General features: G+C 32.6%; 1 protein-coding gene across 1 annotated transcript; it reads left to right on the top strand.

Moving 5' to 3' along the window:
* The first annotated feature begins 348 nt into the window (after nt 1-348).
* LOC137813370 (probable ADP-ribosylation factor GTPase-activating protein AGD14) lies at nt 349-15,711 on the top strand. Its single transcript, XM_068615566.1, has 14 exons — nt 349-452; nt 2,128-2,243; nt 9,086-9,147; nt 9,244-9,331; nt 9,422-9,483; nt 10,333-10,429; nt 10,521-10,889; nt 11,850-12,440; nt 12,701-12,856; nt 12,944-13,051; nt 13,143-13,226; nt 14,003-14,129; nt 14,214-14,256; nt 15,176-15,711. The coding sequence occupies exons 2-14, from the start codon at nt 2,145-2,147 to the stop codon at nt 15,312-15,314; spliced, it is 2,025 nt and encodes a 674-aa protein (XP_068471667.1). The 5' UTR covers nt 349-452; nt 2,128-2,144; the 3' UTR covers nt 15,315-15,711.
* The last annotated feature ends 3,235 nt before the right edge of the window (nt 15,712-18,946 follow it).

The raw sequence follows: 18,946 nt of genomic DNA on the forward strand, positions 1-18,946 counted from the left end.
ATTAAGGTAAAATAAAATGATTTTATATAGGTTGCGTAGAAAAAATGGGAATACCAAAATGCATAATAATACTAATATGAGTTAGTTTTTGTAAATGTCTTAACTAAAGTCTTAGTTTTAGTACTATGAATCGAAAACAAGTTGTTAAGATGAAAAACCTATTTTTTATGAATATCAATTATTAACAAAGTCTAAAATACTCTATATTAAGTTAATGGTGAAAAATAGAAATGAGTGAAATAGTAAAATTAATGAATGATATATTATAAGTTAAGTTTTGGTTCATTGATAAAAAAAGCTAAAAAAAATATACTATTATTATAGCAATTTTCTCTCTTTGACTTAAATGACAAAAATTTCTAATGCATTATCCCTAATTTCTCAAATTTGCGAGATTCATATTGATACCAATTTCATTACCATCAGGCTTGTTACTTCTTAATCGGATTAGAGTATGTTCATTTTGAAATCCTTCTATTTTATATTATTGTTGTGAAATGCAAAACAAGATAACTCATCATGTTTTTTTGTTGTTAAGATACATTATTTACATATTGGATTATGATAATTAAAAAGACAAGAATCTTTTAGCTTTGGGGGTGTTAAATTATTTTGATAATATGAGCATTAGATGATGTTTTTCAGTATTTTGTTCACATTAAATTAATGCTTTGATTGAATGGAAAAAATCATATATGTTCAAACTACAATGATTGTGGATTGGAGGGGAAGTTTGGATGGCTTAATTGGAAGAGGTGGTGAATAATGTTTGTAGATTAGAAGGTGATAGAGATAGATGGGTGTGGAGAAGGAAGATTTGTTGTAATTATTTTGTAAACTTGGTTTTTAAAGTGATAATTATTTTCTTTCAAACAATCTAGATTAAATGAATTTTAATAAAAATCTTAGCTTTTGGTATAATTGACAATGCACATGCTCTTGTAAATTTGTCATAGTGAAATCTGGAAGGTTATTTGTATTGGATATGTTGATGGGTTGAGGATACATATCATTTAGTTTTTGAATGTAGAAAACTATATATGGCTTGGAGTAAAATGTTGAATTCATGGAGTGTGGTTTTACAAATGAAGAAGGATGATAAACATAAGAAAAATATATTGTTATTATTATTATTTGATATGCAATTTATATAGGAGAGCTAGTAGAGTTAGTGCAATTGAGGTATTGATAATGGATTACACTAAAGGGAGGTTTCATCCATTTCTTGACAAACTAAAAGCAAAATCTATGGAAATGTTGTCATAAAATTATATGGAAAGTGCAAAACCTTAAGTTGAAATGGATATGTTAGGGTTGTTTTTAATATGGTTCTTTCTAGAAGCTTGGAGAACATGGAAGCTTTGAAAGCATAAGATGTGAATGTTATGTGATATGCAAAAGAGTACTTGACGACTTATGAAATTGCTATGGATCATATTATTGTGTGTGCAATTTTATTTATTTATTTTTGTAAATCGTAATTTGCTAGAAACAATTATGAGAATGATGCATCATGCATATTTTATGTTACAAGAAACTTGACTTAATATATGAAGAAATTGTTTTGTAATTCTAATATTTTTCATTTGATACATATATTGTGTGTTCAATTTTTACTAATCATAATTAGATCAACTTTGCTGGTAAAAAAACAATGAATTGAGAACTAAAATCATGTCCAAATACGACTTAATCATGGTTTGACAAATGTCATAAAATGTTCAAATATATAAGGATGTTTTTACTTGTCACATATAAGATTTTCTACATAATTGACAAGACACTCCAAAGGTAAGAGTTTAATTTTGATATGACAAAATCAATTATTATTTTTTGTTATATTGTCACATTACTATTTATTGTTACACCATTTAGATAGTTAACATTTCATGGTAATCATATTTAAATCTTCTAAATCAAGTTAAAATATATTGTTAAATACTCTTATTATAGGTTTTATGCTCGATTATTTAAATCTTATGGAGTAGTATCATTAAATCTAACTTTGCTTATTACCATTACAAAATGAGAAAAAAAAGTCTATGAAGTTTAAATTTGTATGCAAAGTTCTTCTCACTTGTTATAATTTGACCAAAATTACTTTCGTTTATGATTATTGTGATTAAGGTTTCGAGCAATTGAAAATGAGAAGCCATAAAACAGAAGAAGAAAGGGTTGAAAGAATAATTCGAAGTCTCTTGAAACTTCCCGAAAATAAAAGATGCATCAATTGCAAACTTTTGGTATAAAATTACTCTTTTGCAATATCTAGCACTTGGATTGTTACTATTAACTATTCTCCATGACTAAACTCTTTTTAAACATAAAAGAAAAATGTGATATTGTTAAAAGTTAATGATATCATATTGGAATGCGATTTTTTATTTTTGAGAGTAACTTAACTATGCATAGAAGGAAAAACCTTTTCACTTTGAGTATTAAACTATTTTTTTGTTAAATATATACATAATAATTATATATTAGGAGATATTCTTATAACATCTATTGAGAAAGAAATGTGAATAAATCAATTATTAAATTATTTGAACATGTGTAAAGAAATTAATTATATGTATGGTGAGGAGAATAAATTGCAAGAATTTTAATTATTTGAAAAGGGAAAAAAATAAAATGAAAAGGAAATTTATTAAAAGGAATATCTTAATGAAGAATGTCTAGTAAAAAAGTTAGTTTTAATCAAATTCAATGATATTGTGATCTATATATGAGACTTGCTTAATATAATGGATCTATTATTTTTGGCCTAGAATTAACATTTCAAATAAAATAAAATAATTAAACATTATTGTTAATAATTAGGGACTATGAAGTATTTGTGGAATACCAATTAAGAACCAATGAATATAAATCCAAATCTAATAATCATTATTATCTTTTAAAAGAAATTTATTTTTCTTAAATAGTAAGAAGTTTGGAATCACCATGTATGCTTCTAAAGATAGCATCTAAATTTGTTTCTAAGTTATTCTTATATATGTTTCTCATCTATTAAAAATATACAATCAAAGATAAACACAACTATTGTACTTAAATTAACATACTAGAAATGGATTTTAAACAACTAGAAATAACATACTTATAAAACTGAATAAAAAGCTGAAAATGTTTTAATAGATTTATAACTAATGAATTAATTTTTTTTTTAACTAACATTCATTTAAATATCTTAGAAAATTACAAAAATCCTTATTAAGATTGTAAACAAATGTTAATGAGTCTAGAAAATTTAGATGCTGGTAAGGTCTTGGTAAGGTCTTGATGAACAGTTCTCTGATACGAGTTGTTGACTTTTTATATGAATTATTTTTAATGTGATAGATTGTATCTAGGGATAATCAATGTTTATGTGTTTGAAATTATAGGTTTTTCTTGGATTTTCATGAAAATAAATTCTCACAAATAAAACACAAAATTCATTTCTAGATAATTTAGTTTTTTTATGCAATTTCTTCATTTTCATTTACATAGGTAATGAGGTGAAATGAATTTAGAAAAAAAAAACATTGACTAGTAGTTGTCTTAAGGTACTGTAGTAAAGGATGAACAATATCAAGGTTTTTTTTTTTTATCAGCAAAGAATTAAATGAAATTAAAAGGGACACTTCAGGGGTGTCCCAACCCTTATACAACCCGACTCAGAACACACACATTACATAGAGAGGCATCCTACGCCCCATTCCACTATAACCACCCTCCATCACGTAGCCAGAGGGACCACCTGCACAAGGCTGGTATGCATAGCAAGCACTAAACCAGCCATCCAGCTAACCCAGCAGACCAGAATTACACATAAACCATTATTGCACTAGTTTCATTCACCAAACTAAAGAGCATTGTTGGCAATATCAGCGAACCCACTGCAACTGTCTCTAACCACTCACCCTCCAGGGATGGCCCAGCCAAAGCACCTGTCCAGTTTCAGCTCACTATCTCATTCCCCCCAACTCTCCTCCTGGCAGCGTTCACCCGAGACCACCTTCCTGGGAGCAATATTCAGCGATGCATATCCGTAACATAGAGTCCAAGAGAATCAATCCAAGAACAACACAACGCCTATATTACCAGCCCCTTACCAAGCTTATATACCTACACACCCAGCCAGCCAGCAGCATCGCTCCCTACTAAACCTCAGCACCCTCCCCAGCTTCTACATATCCATGCTTAACAGAATTTGACCCAACCAACTTCAGGAAACCTTACTTAACAAAAGTCACCCGCGAGCAAGGTTATACGGTGCCCCAGCTGAGTTCACCCGCTGCTAGCAGAGAAGCATAACAACCAGCTATATAAATCCATTACCTCTCCATATCTTCATCCATCTGAACGTGCTCCTTGGCAGCTTGCCTTTAATCACACACATGCGTTTGCTTGGGAGACCCACCACACTATTGGCCATCTTCGTCTAGAAACTGTACTCCTTTTGTCAGAACTCCAGGGTCAGCAATAGCAAGTCATCTACATCACTGCCTCCCATTGGCCCCACATCCGAGTCTCTGGTAACCCCATCCAGCTGAATACCCACGAACTCCCTGCCTGCCTTCTAGCTCCACCTTTCTTCTTATTTAACCTACTACTTATAGCTGCTTAAACACACCATTGGGTTCAACACCCAGTCCGAAAGAGAGTAATTAAACTTAGCCCCTTTATGCTTTAACCACAACCACGATTTAAGTTGAGCTTTTTGGAAAACTTCTTCTTCATCTACCACATTTTGGTTGAACACTACTTCATTTCTCTGCTCCCACAAGCACCTAACAATAGTTGCCCATACCCCTTTCCAAATCAGATTCTGTTTATTACTTCCTTGGGTCAAGTGGAAGCTTTCAAAGTGAATCCGAACTTCATTATGTTGAACAAACAACACTCCAATCCATCTAAAGAACATAGTCCATATTCTATAAGCAACTCTGCACTCTATGAACAGGTGTTGACTTGACTCCTCGTGGTTCTTGCAGAGAGCACATTCCGTAGTGTCCAACACTATTCCTCTCCTCTTCAAACACAGCCTGGTTGGGATTCTGTTCAGCAACGCCCTCCAGGATGTGATCAGAACATTAGGGAACGTCTTCGCTTTCCAGAGCAGCTTGAACACTTCAATTTGAGGGCCTCTATCATTCTTACCTAAGCACTCATACGCAGAGCTCACTGTAAAGCCCCCATTAACTTTCCCATTCCACTCAAGGGCATCATTCTCATCCCTCATCACATTAACTCTGGAGATAATGTCATCCAACTCAGATTCCATCACGGTTTCCCACTCAAATCTATCACGCCTCCAGCTTAAGGTCCACCTCCACACCAAGCCTTCCCACCCTCCTACTTCTTTCACCTTATGACCTTGGTTTAGAGACAAGGAGTACAATCTCGGGTACAAGGTTTTCAGATTTGAGTTCCCTACCCACACATCCTCCCAAAACCGAATTTTGTCCCCACTCCCTATCTTCCAACCTACTTCTCTTTGAAACCACCCTTCTCCTCCTCCCTCCATACAAATACTCGTTAAATCTCTCCACCACCAAGACTGATGTTTCACGGGCACATGCCCCTTATTTACTTTCATCCCATACTTGGAGTCCAACACTTCCTTCCACCTTCCTTTCTCGTTAGAGATATATCGCCATTTCCACTTAGCCAAGAGTGCCAAGTTAAACTTTCGGATATCTCTAATCCCCAACCCACCTTCCTCTTTTGATTTACACAGCTCTTTCCAGCTAATCCATGATATCGACGGCTTGTCCTTTCCCCACCCCCATAGGAACCTCCTTTGGATGCCAATAATACTTTTACAGACCACGTCCGGTGCTTTGAAGAGAGACAAATAGTAGAGCGGCACTGCAGATAGAACATATTTAATTAAACATAATCTTCCTGCCATTGAGAGGAATCTCCCTTTCCACACACTGAGTCTTGACTTTAATTTGTTTAGGACAGGTTCCCAGAACTTTTTCTTCCTCGGATTGCCCCCCACTTCTAGGCCCAAGTAGCTAAAGGGTACATCCATCTGCCCACAGTTCAAAGTTTTTGCATAACTGTCCAAACTTCTTTCCAACACATTTACACCTGCTATTTTTGACTTATGGAAGTTAATCTTCAATCCTGAGGCTATCTCAAACCCCCTAAGAATAGCCTTCAGGGTAATGACATTGCTGAAAGAATCCTGGCATAAGAATAGGGTTTCATCAGCAAATTGGAGAATGCTAAGTTCTACCTCCTTTCTTCCTACTTTTAGTCTGGATAGGAGATTTGCCTTTTCCGCTTGCCTTACCAGTCCAGCAAGCCCTTCAGCTACCACAAGAAACATAAAAGGAGCTAAGGGGTCGCCCTGCCTTAACCCTCTCGACGGTTTGAATTCCTCTGTAGGACTACCGTTAACAAGTACAGACACCGTGGCACTCTCAAGGCATCCTTGTATCCATATAATCCATCTGCTATCAAACCCCATCCTTCTAAGAAGGTCATAAAGAAACTCCCACCTTACTGAATCGTATGCTTTTTCGAAATCTACCTTTAAGCACAAACCACTCTTCCTTCTCCTCCTTAAGTCCTCTATCACCTCATTAGCCATTAGCACACTGTCAAGAATCCCTCTATTTTTGAGGAATGCCGATTGGCAATCATCAATCACAGAGGTAAGGACTTTCTTGATCCTCCCCGCCAACACTTTTGATAAGATCTTATACATAGATCCTACCAAAGAGATAGGCCTGTATTCCTCAAGTTTAACAGGGTCCCTTATCTTAGGTATAAGTGCTATAAAAGAGGCGTTGCAACCTCTTGGAATAACCCCATTCTCATAAAAGATGGTCGCCGCAGCTACTATATCTTCCTTGAGAACCTCCCAATTTCCTTTGATGAAATTCATGTTGAACCCATCTGGTCCTGGACTCTTAGACCCATCACAAAGCCACACTGCTTCCCTTATTTCTTCCTCAGAAAAAGCAGCAGTTAAGTACAAATTATCCTCTAGGGATAGGGATTTGAACTCTACCTTGTCTAGTCGAACTCCAAAATCCTTCGTAGCTTTAAATCTGTTTTCGAAGAGACTTTTGGCTTCCTTGCGTACAGTGGTGGGTTCCTCACACCAGATTCCTCCAACCTCAACTCCCTTAACCTCATTCCTTAGTCTTCTCCATCTTAGGGATGTGTGAAAGAACTTAGTACTTGAATCCCCATTCCTAAACCAATTTGCTCTAGCCTTCTGACAGATTAGTGAATCTAACTTCTTTTCCGTTTCCTTCAAGCGGCCTACCAACTCCATCCTCTTCAATCTATCACAGTCCCCCAAGTCAACACAGCAGTCTTGGCAATCTAGATCCTCCAGCTCCTGCAAAATCCTCTTCTTGCTGGTTTGAATGTTGCCGAACACATCCTTATTCCACATTTTCAAATCCCCTTTCAGGCATTTCAGCTTCTCCTTGACCTTTGTAATCGCATTCCCTTGCACAGAATAGGATAACCACTTACCCTTTACCAATTCACCAAAGTCCTTCTCCTTGAGCCACGCATCAATAGAGCGAAAGGGCTTTGGCCCCCAATCCTTATCCACAGACTTAACCACTATTGCACAATGGTCTGAGACTTCCCTTTTTTGCACGTACTGTTTACACATAGGCCACATGTCCATCCACTCTTCAGAGACCAGCACTCTGTCCAATCTGCTTTTTGTCGACCCATTAGATTTGAACCAGGTAAAAGTCTTTCCTACTAAAGGCAGATCAAAGAGAGAGTTGGCATCGATGAAGCTATTAAACCCATTGATCTCACAAGATTGATCAACCCTATCCCTTACACCTTTCCTTTCATTCTGACTTCTTATAGCATTAAAATCGCCACACATACACCAACCCAAAACAAGAGACGATAGTCTTACTTCAGTCAACTCCTTCCAAAGAATCTTCTTCTCGTTCAGATTACATGCAACATACACATTAACCACTGCACAACTGGTATTAGATTTAATGTGTTTACCGAATACAGCAATGAAGCCCTTACCCTTCACATGACTTACATAACAATATCAAGGTTGATTGCCTTATTACAAAATCTTTAATCCAACATAAATTAGATAACATGAAGCTTACTTTCTATAACTAAGTTTTGATTTTTCCTTTCTTCTTCTCTCTTTTGTTTTGTTGTAGAGATGAAAAATTGCGTGTTGTCTCATAATATCTTCATCTTTATAGAATTTTGTAAACTTTTTTTGTAGAAATCTAACTCATTATTCGTTCTCAATTGTTTCACTTGCATACCAATCTAGTTTAGCATGAGCATAATCCAATGCTATAAGTGACTAAAATCATTAGATTTCTTCTTCATTTTGAACACCAAAGTCATCTCCAAGTAATCACCAATGTTGGAAAGAAAATATTGTGCACCTCCCAATTCATGAACTCTCAAAGGACATCAGCAATTACAATGGATGTAATCCAACAATGCTTTCATTTTGTGCATTGTCTTCGAAAATTAATGTCTTTGTTGTTTTCCTTAGATCTTGTCCGCATAACTTTAGATCTTCCATATCAGAAGTTTTATGATAAGGATTTTTAAAGGGAGGAAAGAAAGAAAATAACCCATTGTTTGGTTTGATTCAAAAGAACGAAAAATAGAAGAAAAATAATTATCTTGATATTTAATTTAAAACAAAATGAAGAAAAAAATATGTAATATACTATCATAACTACAAGTGAAAATAGTATGACTTTTATCCGTATCTTTTTTTTTATATAGAAAAAAGGTTAATTTTTTTTTTAACAATTTAATATGATTAGTTTTACTTAAGAGATTAAAAACAAACATGGTTCTGGTTAAAGGATAAAAATTCTAATAAAATGTGAAAATTAAATGGATATTCCCTTTATTATCTTAATAGAGATAAATATTTATAATAATATATATTTTAATACACTTCTTCAATTAGTTTATATTATTATTACTTAACACTTATTAAATTATATTTATTTAATGCATTTCTATGTTAATATTATCATTTTTAATAAATAGAAGGATGTGTTAAAACAAATTACTATTATCTTCTTATTATACGTTGACTATTCTTATGAATCAGGGACCACAATATGTGTGTACAACTTTCTCCACATTTATCTGCACAAATTGCAGTGGGATACAGTAAGAATATATTAATAATTTTTCTTTATTAATCATTTTTCTTTATATATATATATATATTTGTGTTTACTTAGTATGATGTATGATGAATTGCAGTAGAGAGTTTACCCACAGAGTAAAATCTGTCTCAATGGCTAAATTTAGTCCAGAAGAAGTAACTGCACTTCAAGCTGGTGGAAATGAGGTATGCATGCATGACCATGCAATTTTCTGCTCAAATTTCAAACCACTCATAATTTGGCAATAAACATATAACATAATACTCCTTGCACAGAGAGCAAAGCAGATTTATTTTAAACAATTGGATCCTCTTCTCCATTCTAATCCAGATTCCAGGTTTTGTATCTTTTATACTATGTCTAACTATTTATTCCTCGAAATTTTTTTTCAATTATCTAAATATATAACTAATCATCATGTCATCATAGATCAATAATATAATTTATAGGACAAGATATGAGAGGTAGTGTGGATCAGCCTGTAGCCCGATAAAAAAAAACACGGGACGAGTTGAAGTCTTTTAAATTATTTAAATAATTCTAAATGATGCGTAACTTCAACTATATCCCTATACTTCCATACCTTCCTTCCAGCACAATACTTTTGACATGTTTTAATTTACTCTATAAGATAAATCAACACTTACATGAGGGTTTGAGTCTATTGTAATTAAAAATTTGTCCTCATACAACATTGCAGAAATTCTATGCACTTGCAATAGTTCAATGAAGTGAACTGTTATTATAACTTGAAGCAAATTGTGAATCCTCGGAACCAAAATTTTCTTTTACAATGCGAAAATATTTTTTTAAAAGTTGTACTCAATTTTTGTACCTCACTAGTTTTTTTTTTCTTTTGTCTGGATTTTGTGACTTTTGGATCGTATAATAAGAGGACGAAAACACAACTACCACCAATAAAACCACCATAAAACTTACCTCAACCACAAATGTTTACAAACAACCACCACCAATTGAAAATGAAAAATAAGACACCACACTCTCCATCATATTCAGAAGAGTATTGTTGAAATTAAAATAAGTATGGAGGTGCAGGGAAAAGGTATGGAAGTGGAGCAAAAATTTGCCAATTTTATTACTTCAATTCAAGATTCAATATTATTGAAATGAAAGAATAATAATAATATTTTTGACATCTCTTTGTAATTCAAATCTTTGCTTCCAGTAATATACCCAAACTCCGAGAATTCATTAAGCATGTGTATGTGGAAAGAAGATACACTGGCGAAAGTAGCAGTAGCAGTCTTTCTAGGCTAAGATCGGTAACTTTTGTATACTCTTCCACATAATATTATGATGACTTTAGCAACAACAAAAATGGCTGAAAATGAGTTTATTTTGATGGTTCTTTAGAGTGAGAAGGAGTCCAATGCAACTAAGAGAAGTAGTTCATTTCGCTTAGAGTTGAGAACTCCACATTCAAGTCCTGGTCCTACTCCAAGAAGTGATGACAAGAATTTGAGATACTTATATGATGAGAGCAGAAGCCCTAGATATGCACAAAGGTATTCAAGGAATGGAGGGCAGATCAGAAGTCCTATAAAAATTGAAGTTGTTGATGACAGGTACAGAGATGAAGAACGTAGAAATAGAAGACTTTCAAATATAGAAGCAAAGCTAAAGAAAACTTCTATTGATGATAAGAAGAATGTGGAAAGCTCCCAACACCATGTTGCACCTCCTTTGGCTGAAGTGTCAAGGGAGAAAGTTCAACCTCTACAAGTAGGTGAACCTCTTCAAACACAAAATCGTTTACTTACCACTATCAAAGTCCTTTTGAACATTTGTTTCCCTTGATTATACTTTTGGTTCTGTATCATAATTGTGTAATTTTAAAGCTCTAATCTTGTCACTTAGTGTCCTAGTTATTGAAAATGTGTTATTAAGCTTATATGTTTTCTCATTAACTTCTATCTTTTCCAAAGACACTTTTACTTTTCATGCTTCAAGTTGAACCCTGTTACATTCTTTGTCAATGTGACTACTATCATGCATTTAAATGAATGTGTGCAAGCATGTATGTTGTCTCATAACAATGTGAACTCCCATCTAGTGTTTCCCTTTCGTTAAAACTTTCATTAAAGAAGTGTAGGAAGTAGCAAGAAAAACTTATTCTTCTGCAAATGATAACTTTGGACAAACTTTTGAAAGTGTTATAATGCAAAATGAAGAAATCTCTTTTTATAAGTCAAAATCAACTTATCTTGTTGTTAACATGTGAAAAACATATTCATCTAAACATGTTACTTTGACAACTTCATAGTGAAAGACAGTAGTTTACAACAACTTTAATGTGCCACAATGCAATTTCAAAATGACTCTATTTCAGCAAAACGACATTTCTCTCGAGTTTTAATCTGACGGAGGGTTGTCAATATATTAACATTATTGTTTAAAATGATTTTAACTTATAGAAGAAGTTTGATTTATTTAACTTTTTTTTTCTCCTATAAATGTTTTCTGACAAGTTTATCCAATCTGGCTCTACGTCTATCATGCATGAGTTGGTGTTGGATATGTATTCCTCTCATGGTTTTTTTATTTCTTATAGTATGCTTTTGCAGGATGTTGAAATAGACTTTTTATTCTACATTTTGAAAAGAAAATAACAATCTATTCTTGTTTGTTTATGAACTTGTATTACCAATTACTCTGAATCTTTGACAAATTTGAATTGGATAGATCAAACCTCCTGGTGGCAAGAGTTCTGTTGAGCAAAAACCATCTGAACAAAAAAATAATAATCCAGAAACACCACCACCTACAACACAATCAAATGAAAGTAACTGGGCCATATTTGAAGTACCAACAGAGAAAGATGATCCTAAAACTCCAAACAAAAATACCTCTACTCCTTCTACAGAAAAGGCAGCATCTGAACCAGCACCACCACCAGCAAAAAATCCTATAGACCTTTTACTTTCTGAATTGTCAGGCCCTGTCACTCCAGTGACCAGTGGCATGCCACAAGTTCCAAGTAGTGTTAATGATGATCCAACAACTACAACAGTACAAAATGCTATAACTTGGGACTTTCCACCTCCTTCAACAGGGAAGACAACTGCATCATCCAACAATACTAGTGTTTGGCCGTCCCCATCAACCCCAGCCACTGAACCAGCACAACTTTCTATTGAAGCTCCTCCACATACCGAACTTTCACGTGCACATAATCCATCAAACATGCAATATCTTCCCTCTGTATCTGTAGGTTTTAGTTCAACTACACAACCAACAAATTCACCAGTCAAAGATGTAGCTTCAAGTAATAAGGTGAGATATGCACTATGCCTTTCTTGATATGAAGTATTGAAATCTCAACATTAGTGTCAATTTCTTTGGTAACGAGGTAGGTATTGGAATCTAGTAGTACATGCCATTCTTTCACCCTATAACTGGAAGCAACATTATCAATTTAACTCTCTAGTTTAGTATATTGAAATGATTAGAAGAAGCATGTCAACATTGTCATGGTATCTGAGAGACTTTTGTTACGTATTACTCATCTTGTTCTTTGATTTGATTACACACAGCCATCAGTAGCTCCTAGTGAAAAAGATTCTTCATGGTCTTTTACTGAACTACCTTCTCCAACTACCTCAAAGCCCATTCAGGAAACCATATCTGATGTTGGCTCCCAGCCCAGTAAAGTTGAAACCAGGGCTAGTGGAAGACAGGAACTTCCAGAGGTAACAGATGTAGCCATTGGTCATAAGTTTTTTTGTTTTTAAGAAAAAAAGAAAAGAAAACTAGATTCATAAATAGATTCACTGCAGGACCTTTTTGCATCAAGCTATTTATCTGGCCGAGCACCACTTCCAAATTGGCAGAATGTTCAACCTCAAGGAATGGGATATGGCATGCAGTATTATCATAATGCAGTGGTACCATTCTATGCAACTCATTACTAACTTTATCTATTCTCTTGGTTTAGATATGAACTGGTGATTGATTGATATGGCGTTTCATTTGCAGCCTCCCACAACCCTTTCAAATTCATCAATGTCCACAAACCCCTTTGATGTAACTGATGCAAGAAGTTTAATCCATGTCTCATCGGTATGTGCAGCATTAAACTGATATAATGTAGTATTTTTTTTAAGAATTCAATTGTAAACTGTTCTAGTTTTCTTAGTTATTTTAGTTTGTCTGTGAAATCAAACCTGAAACATCTGATGCAATTCAAAGCACAGATTGAGTGAGAAATAATAACTCACAAGTTAGAAAATGAGAACAGTTTTTATGTAACTCAGAGCCACTGAGGTGAAATAATCACATAAATACATACAAATCCAGCTGAAATTCAAACAGTGTCTCACCATTTAGGAGTACAATTCTAGATTATTTCCTTTTGAAGAAGTATAATTCGAGATTCACCATTTAGGAGCATTTTGTTTCTCTCTTGCATTTTATTCATCTACACTAATAATGGGCATGGAGATCCATTAATATATAACAATCAATTCAGTTATTAACAAGTTGAAACTCAATAAGAAGGGCTTACTTTTAGGCCTGAGATATAAAAAGGTATTATGTGAACAGTTTTTTAATTGTATTCAATAATCTGATACCATCTCAATGCAGTAGTATAGGCCAAAACTTATTATTGATACTACTTTCAATTGTTTGAGTAAACATGAACACATTGTTAACAAAATTTAGCTTTTGGTTTAATTTATGGCTAAATTTACATTATAGAACCTTCAATTGATTGAGAAAATAATGCTGTTAAGCTGAAATATTTATGAATAATTCTGTCTTTAAATTTACATCTTTGAATGAAACCAAAATATTGTTTTAACCTTCCAAGACTTGTGGTATTTGTCTATATATAGGTTCCTTCTATGGCTTCTGTGCACTGTGCACCGCAAGCTGTATTATCTCCCAGAACAGCATTGATGCATACTTCAAGCCTCGGGTCTTTGGTGTCTCAGTCACCAAGTTACACATCCCCTGTTACGGGTACATATTGCTCTCGTTATCTTCCATTTCCTTTGAACATTTTTTCCTCATTTTTCTCATGATTCCTTTGTTCACTCTTCTCAGGTATGTACTTTGATCAAGTTGATAATGAGAAGCAACCCACTAGGTAAATCATATTCTTGGTATTATTCTGGATTACTTATAGTATAGTTACTTGATTATAAGCTATGAAGCATACCCTCTTGATAGATCTTCTTTATTAAATAAAACATGTTCTTTCTTGTTATTGGAAGTAGGGAAAAATGTTGGAGATTCCACATCGTAATGTGGTATCAGAGCCACATCGTAAGTGGGTGCAAACCTCATCCCATGAACCGGTTAGGCTTAAAGTTCACTTCGTAATATGGTATCAGAGCCATTTAAAGTCTATCATAGCAAGTGTTTGTTGGGCCTATCGTATCACCCGCTAACGAATTGTTATCGGATCACCCATAATATGTTATTCCACGCACGAGTTGTCATTCTCAGTGTGTTGGAGCCCATATATTTATGAACTGATGAAATCAGACTATATACTCTAATAAATATTACCTAAAAGAGAGATGTGAAGAAAGATATCAATTTAATGTAAAAAAAATAGTTCTTCTATAAAACCGAACATCAACATTTACTTTCCATTTTCCAAATGCTTTGTTTCTCTGCCTATCTATGACAGTACCTTACTAGTTCAATCTTTTCCAAAATCAAATAATTGGAAGATGACTCCTATAGTAAAACTGTACCACAATGATGTAAGAAATATTTTAGGTGGGTAGACAGCAAGTTTACAAAATTACACTCCTTGGCTATTTGTTAGAAATTCTTGAAGATTTATTTACCAAAACTATGTTTGGTGTGTTGTTCTCAGAAGACTCCTTGTCTTTCTCATGAGCACATATGTCATCCTTATGTTCATGCTGTCAAATTCAGTGTCTTTCTGCATATGTTCATTATTTGAGATATGACAACAGCTAATGCAAAGATGATATTCTCTGTTGAAAATGTTAACACCATTGAAATTATAACTGCAATTTAATATTTTGTAGACTACAAAGAGTTGAGAGCTCCAATGGTGAGATAACTTCTTTTGGGTCTATAGACCCCATTCAACAGTCAAATAGAGGATTCATGACCTCCAAAAGTTCAATTTCTTTTTCCAATACAAAAGGAAACCCATTTGACTAGTTTAAACAATTTGCCACACTGCCACAACCTTCTGCCTTATATGTCAACCACAAAAGTTGGAGAAGGTTTATGATCCTGTCATTCTTGTTCCATGTTCACTTATTTTCCTTTGTAAATTGTAATGTAAATATAAAAGCACATATATTCCCTACATGCAGAAAACTTTACACATCACAGGGCTGCTAATCAACTGATTTAGCCATACAATGTATTTATTGGAATTACATGTAAATTTTTACAACTCTTGTACATAACAATACAAGTCAAATTCTCTTACAATAATTGTTTCTTTTGTGTATAAACCTTAGCAAGAACCCTGATATCATATTTTGAGAATATAAAACAGCTCTTTGATTGAATAACAAACTACTCTTTGAGTTGTAATGTTAAATACTTTAGTCAAGAATGTTTTTTATAGTGAAGGTATTGCAATTGATGTGTATCACTGTTGGCCACTTAAGGATACATTTGTGGCATAAATCAACTTAAAATTGTATACAGTTCTTGCAAAATGGAACTATATGACAAGCATAAGAAATTTACATTCCAATGTCAAGTCTTACAACTTTATCTTTTGCTTGGTGAGATGAAGTGTTTTCTTATATTGTCTCTGAATTTTTTAAAAGTGAGTGTGATTTCCTGCATTTCAAATTCTCTTAGTTTTTTTTTTACGAAAAAAGAATGAATAAATAAGAGGTATTTCAGAAATACTTCAAGTCTTATACAAAAGATCTGTACGAGGATCAAATCTTCTAAGCTCTTAACAAAAACTGAAAAAACCTACAAGCAGACACAACTATCTCCTAAGAAGTTAGCAGACACAACTGTCTCTTAGGAACATTAACTGACCTCATACAAATCAAAGGCTCAAGACATCAATCTGAGTATGAAAAACTTACACTGCGTGCTTTAGACGTAATCCAAGACCAATTCTTCATTTGTGCCATAGTGAAAATTTCAATGTGATCTACCCTGCTTCCTCTGAAAATCCTCTTAGTAAATTTTGTTTCATGCCCACTTTTATATTTCTTTTTTCTATTAATTTGTGTTGAGAATGTTGCATATGATTGGTAGATATTGTAATGCTTACCTGGTTAGTTTTACAACCTATATAGTGAGGCAATAGTATTCTTTTCTTTTGACTAAAAACACAGAAATTCGATTATAGAGACAAGGACTGCCACTGCAAAATCGATACTCGTTCATGGCCATGATTGAAATGCAACATTGAGACTTAATTATTGTATTGAGCTCTAGTGATTTATAGATCAATCATAGGAGTATCCACCTATATCTTATATCTTATAAAACTGGAAAAGCTAAATTACTCACGAAACAAGATCATTAACATCATCTTTAAACTAAAATTTTAAGATAATATGTTTGTTGTTTTTCTTTTCAAAATGTTGTTCTTTTTATACTATCTTACTTGATTTATAACAAACAACATATTAAATTTTGTATTTTTCATACTAAAAAAACATTAAATAAAAACCAATTTTAAAGATAAAAAAATAATTAGTTACTATATTAATTAAATTAAATAATATTTTATAAACTACAGCAATTGTGAAGAAGAGAATATGCTTTGAGAGAATCCACTTTAGACTTGGCAAACATTTTAACCTTTTCAACCTCTTGCCCCTTGGGTAAAGATAGAGGAACAAATTTCATTAAAAACTTGTTATTGATTGGCAAAAAATGAATGTGGCGTGAAGAAAGCTAAGAGGACCAACCATGCTTTACTCCTCTATGTGGGTAGTATATATCCTATCATGTGACATTTTTATCCTCTAAAACTTAAACCCTTTATGAAAAACAAGAGAGAGAGAAACAAAATTAAATGATAAAGAAAAAGAGACAAGGTTGTAATCCATTGTGTTAATATGTCTAAAGAAAAAATTATTCCCCTAATTGCTACCAAATTTAGAAGCTAAATAATTAATAGTTAAAAATTAATTAAATATTAATTTAAAAATTATTTATCAATGATAGAAACTAATTTAAAAATTAAAATTTTTTTAGTCTCTAAAATGATTTCTAATTTAATTACTATAATAACTAATTATTTTCTTTATCTCTAAAATTGATTTTTATTTAGTGATTTTCTTATAATAAATAATACTTTTAAAATATTAAAAGTTTTAATTATATTTATAAAATATCTCAAACTTTCAGCTTAAAATCTTATGATTGTGATATCCTAATGTAATAATATTTAATTACTCAGACAATACTACAGTATAGTTCCAATTATATTTCCTTATCAATATAAATGGATTATGGTAATTTGTTGCTCCAATTTCCATATAGTTAACCCTAACTACTAAAGAAATCCATATAAATGAAAGTTTATATTCCAACTTACCATCTTTAATGAATGTCAAATAAATTACTTACTTATTGTGTAAGTGTTGAAATACATTCAGGTACTTATATTTTATTTATTTTTTGTTAATAAAAAAATGAAAATAATTTAATCTCTTTTGTCATCTTATTTAGATGAATGTCCCTATTACAAAATATGAAGATATGTATACAGTCCAATTTTTTATTATTGTAAGTTGGACTTAAATAACATACACATCTTCTTATTTTTTATTTTTTTTATATTTTGTATACCGATTGAAACATCCAATGAGTTTATTTTATTTATTTTTTAATGTTGATAAAAAATGAAAAATAAAATTATGTGTATAACTAGTCCTCCCCAATTGTAGAATACCAAAAAATTACAAAAATTGTATTTATTTACTTTTAACTATTTAAGTAGAGTTAATTATATTTACAGGTGGGCCCTGTGCATTCCATCTCTAAATGTATCATTAATATCTTCTAAATTCAAATGAAGATTTTGTTGTTTTTCTCATAAGGGTTTAACCCATTTTGGGATTCTCAACCTTTTATGCTCCATGATATTAAGTGGATGAACAGAAGTCTAGGGTAATCTAGCTCAGTGGAAGAAGATATGTGATCAGTATTTTTTGTAACGATTATATTCCATAATGGCTAGTCTTATCAGAAAAGTTTTATCTATTCTTATTCTTCACCATCACGAGCTCAACACAACATTGGGTGTGAAAAAATAAAATGTTTACTATCTTCTCTTGATCATTGACAACCCATAGACATGAAAACTACTTTTGATTAGCTTTGACAATAAATTAGGGTTTAAAGTTCATAACAAACCAAGTGGAAAGGTGAAAGAAACAGAAAATATCACTACTGGTAGTGGTTAATTCCTCATGGATTTTGCAACCCTTTTCAAAATACAAATTCCTATATTCGAGCATCCAATTTTCAAATTTATTCGGAAAGGTGATCGCATTAGCTCAAATTGGGGTGTTATATTCCTTTTGTTGTTTTTTTCTTTCATTATGAAAGCATTAATATCATGTGGTTGACAATATATATATATATATATATATATATATATATAATAAACTTCATCCTCCACCCAACAAGAATTCTTGTAATAGATTAAGTACCTGTGCAACTTATTTTTATACAAAACATGACAATTATTTTTTCTAGAAATATATTTTTAAAATAAAATAGTATAAATTATAAATTAAAATTAGTTTATGATAAATTGTAAAGTTAAATTCAGTTAAAGATAGTAAACTAGATTT

The sequence above is a fragment of the Phaseolus vulgaris genome, chromosome 1, assembly GCF_000499845.2.
Source record: "Phaseolus vulgaris cultivar G19833 chromosome 1, P. vulgaris v2.0, whole genome shotgun sequence".
Classification (NCBI taxonomy): domain Eukaryota; kingdom Viridiplantae; phylum Streptophyta; class Magnoliopsida; order Fabales; family Fabaceae; genus Phaseolus; species Phaseolus vulgaris.

Bases quoted from the DNA above. Each gene is read 5' to 3' on its own strand.
- LOC137813370 (XM_068615566.1), top strand. From the start codon at position 2,145: ATGAGAAGCCATAAAACAGAAGAAGAAAGGGTTGAAAGAATAATTCGA. The intron at 9,332-9,421 runs GTATGCATGCAT...CTCCTTGCACAG, and splicing joins TTCAAGCTGGTGGAAATGAG to AGAGCAAAGCAGATTTATTT. The intron at 10,430-10,520 runs GTAACTTTTGTA...ATGGTTCTTTAG, and splicing joins GTCTTTCTAGGCTAAGATCG to AGTGAGAAGGAGTCCAATGC.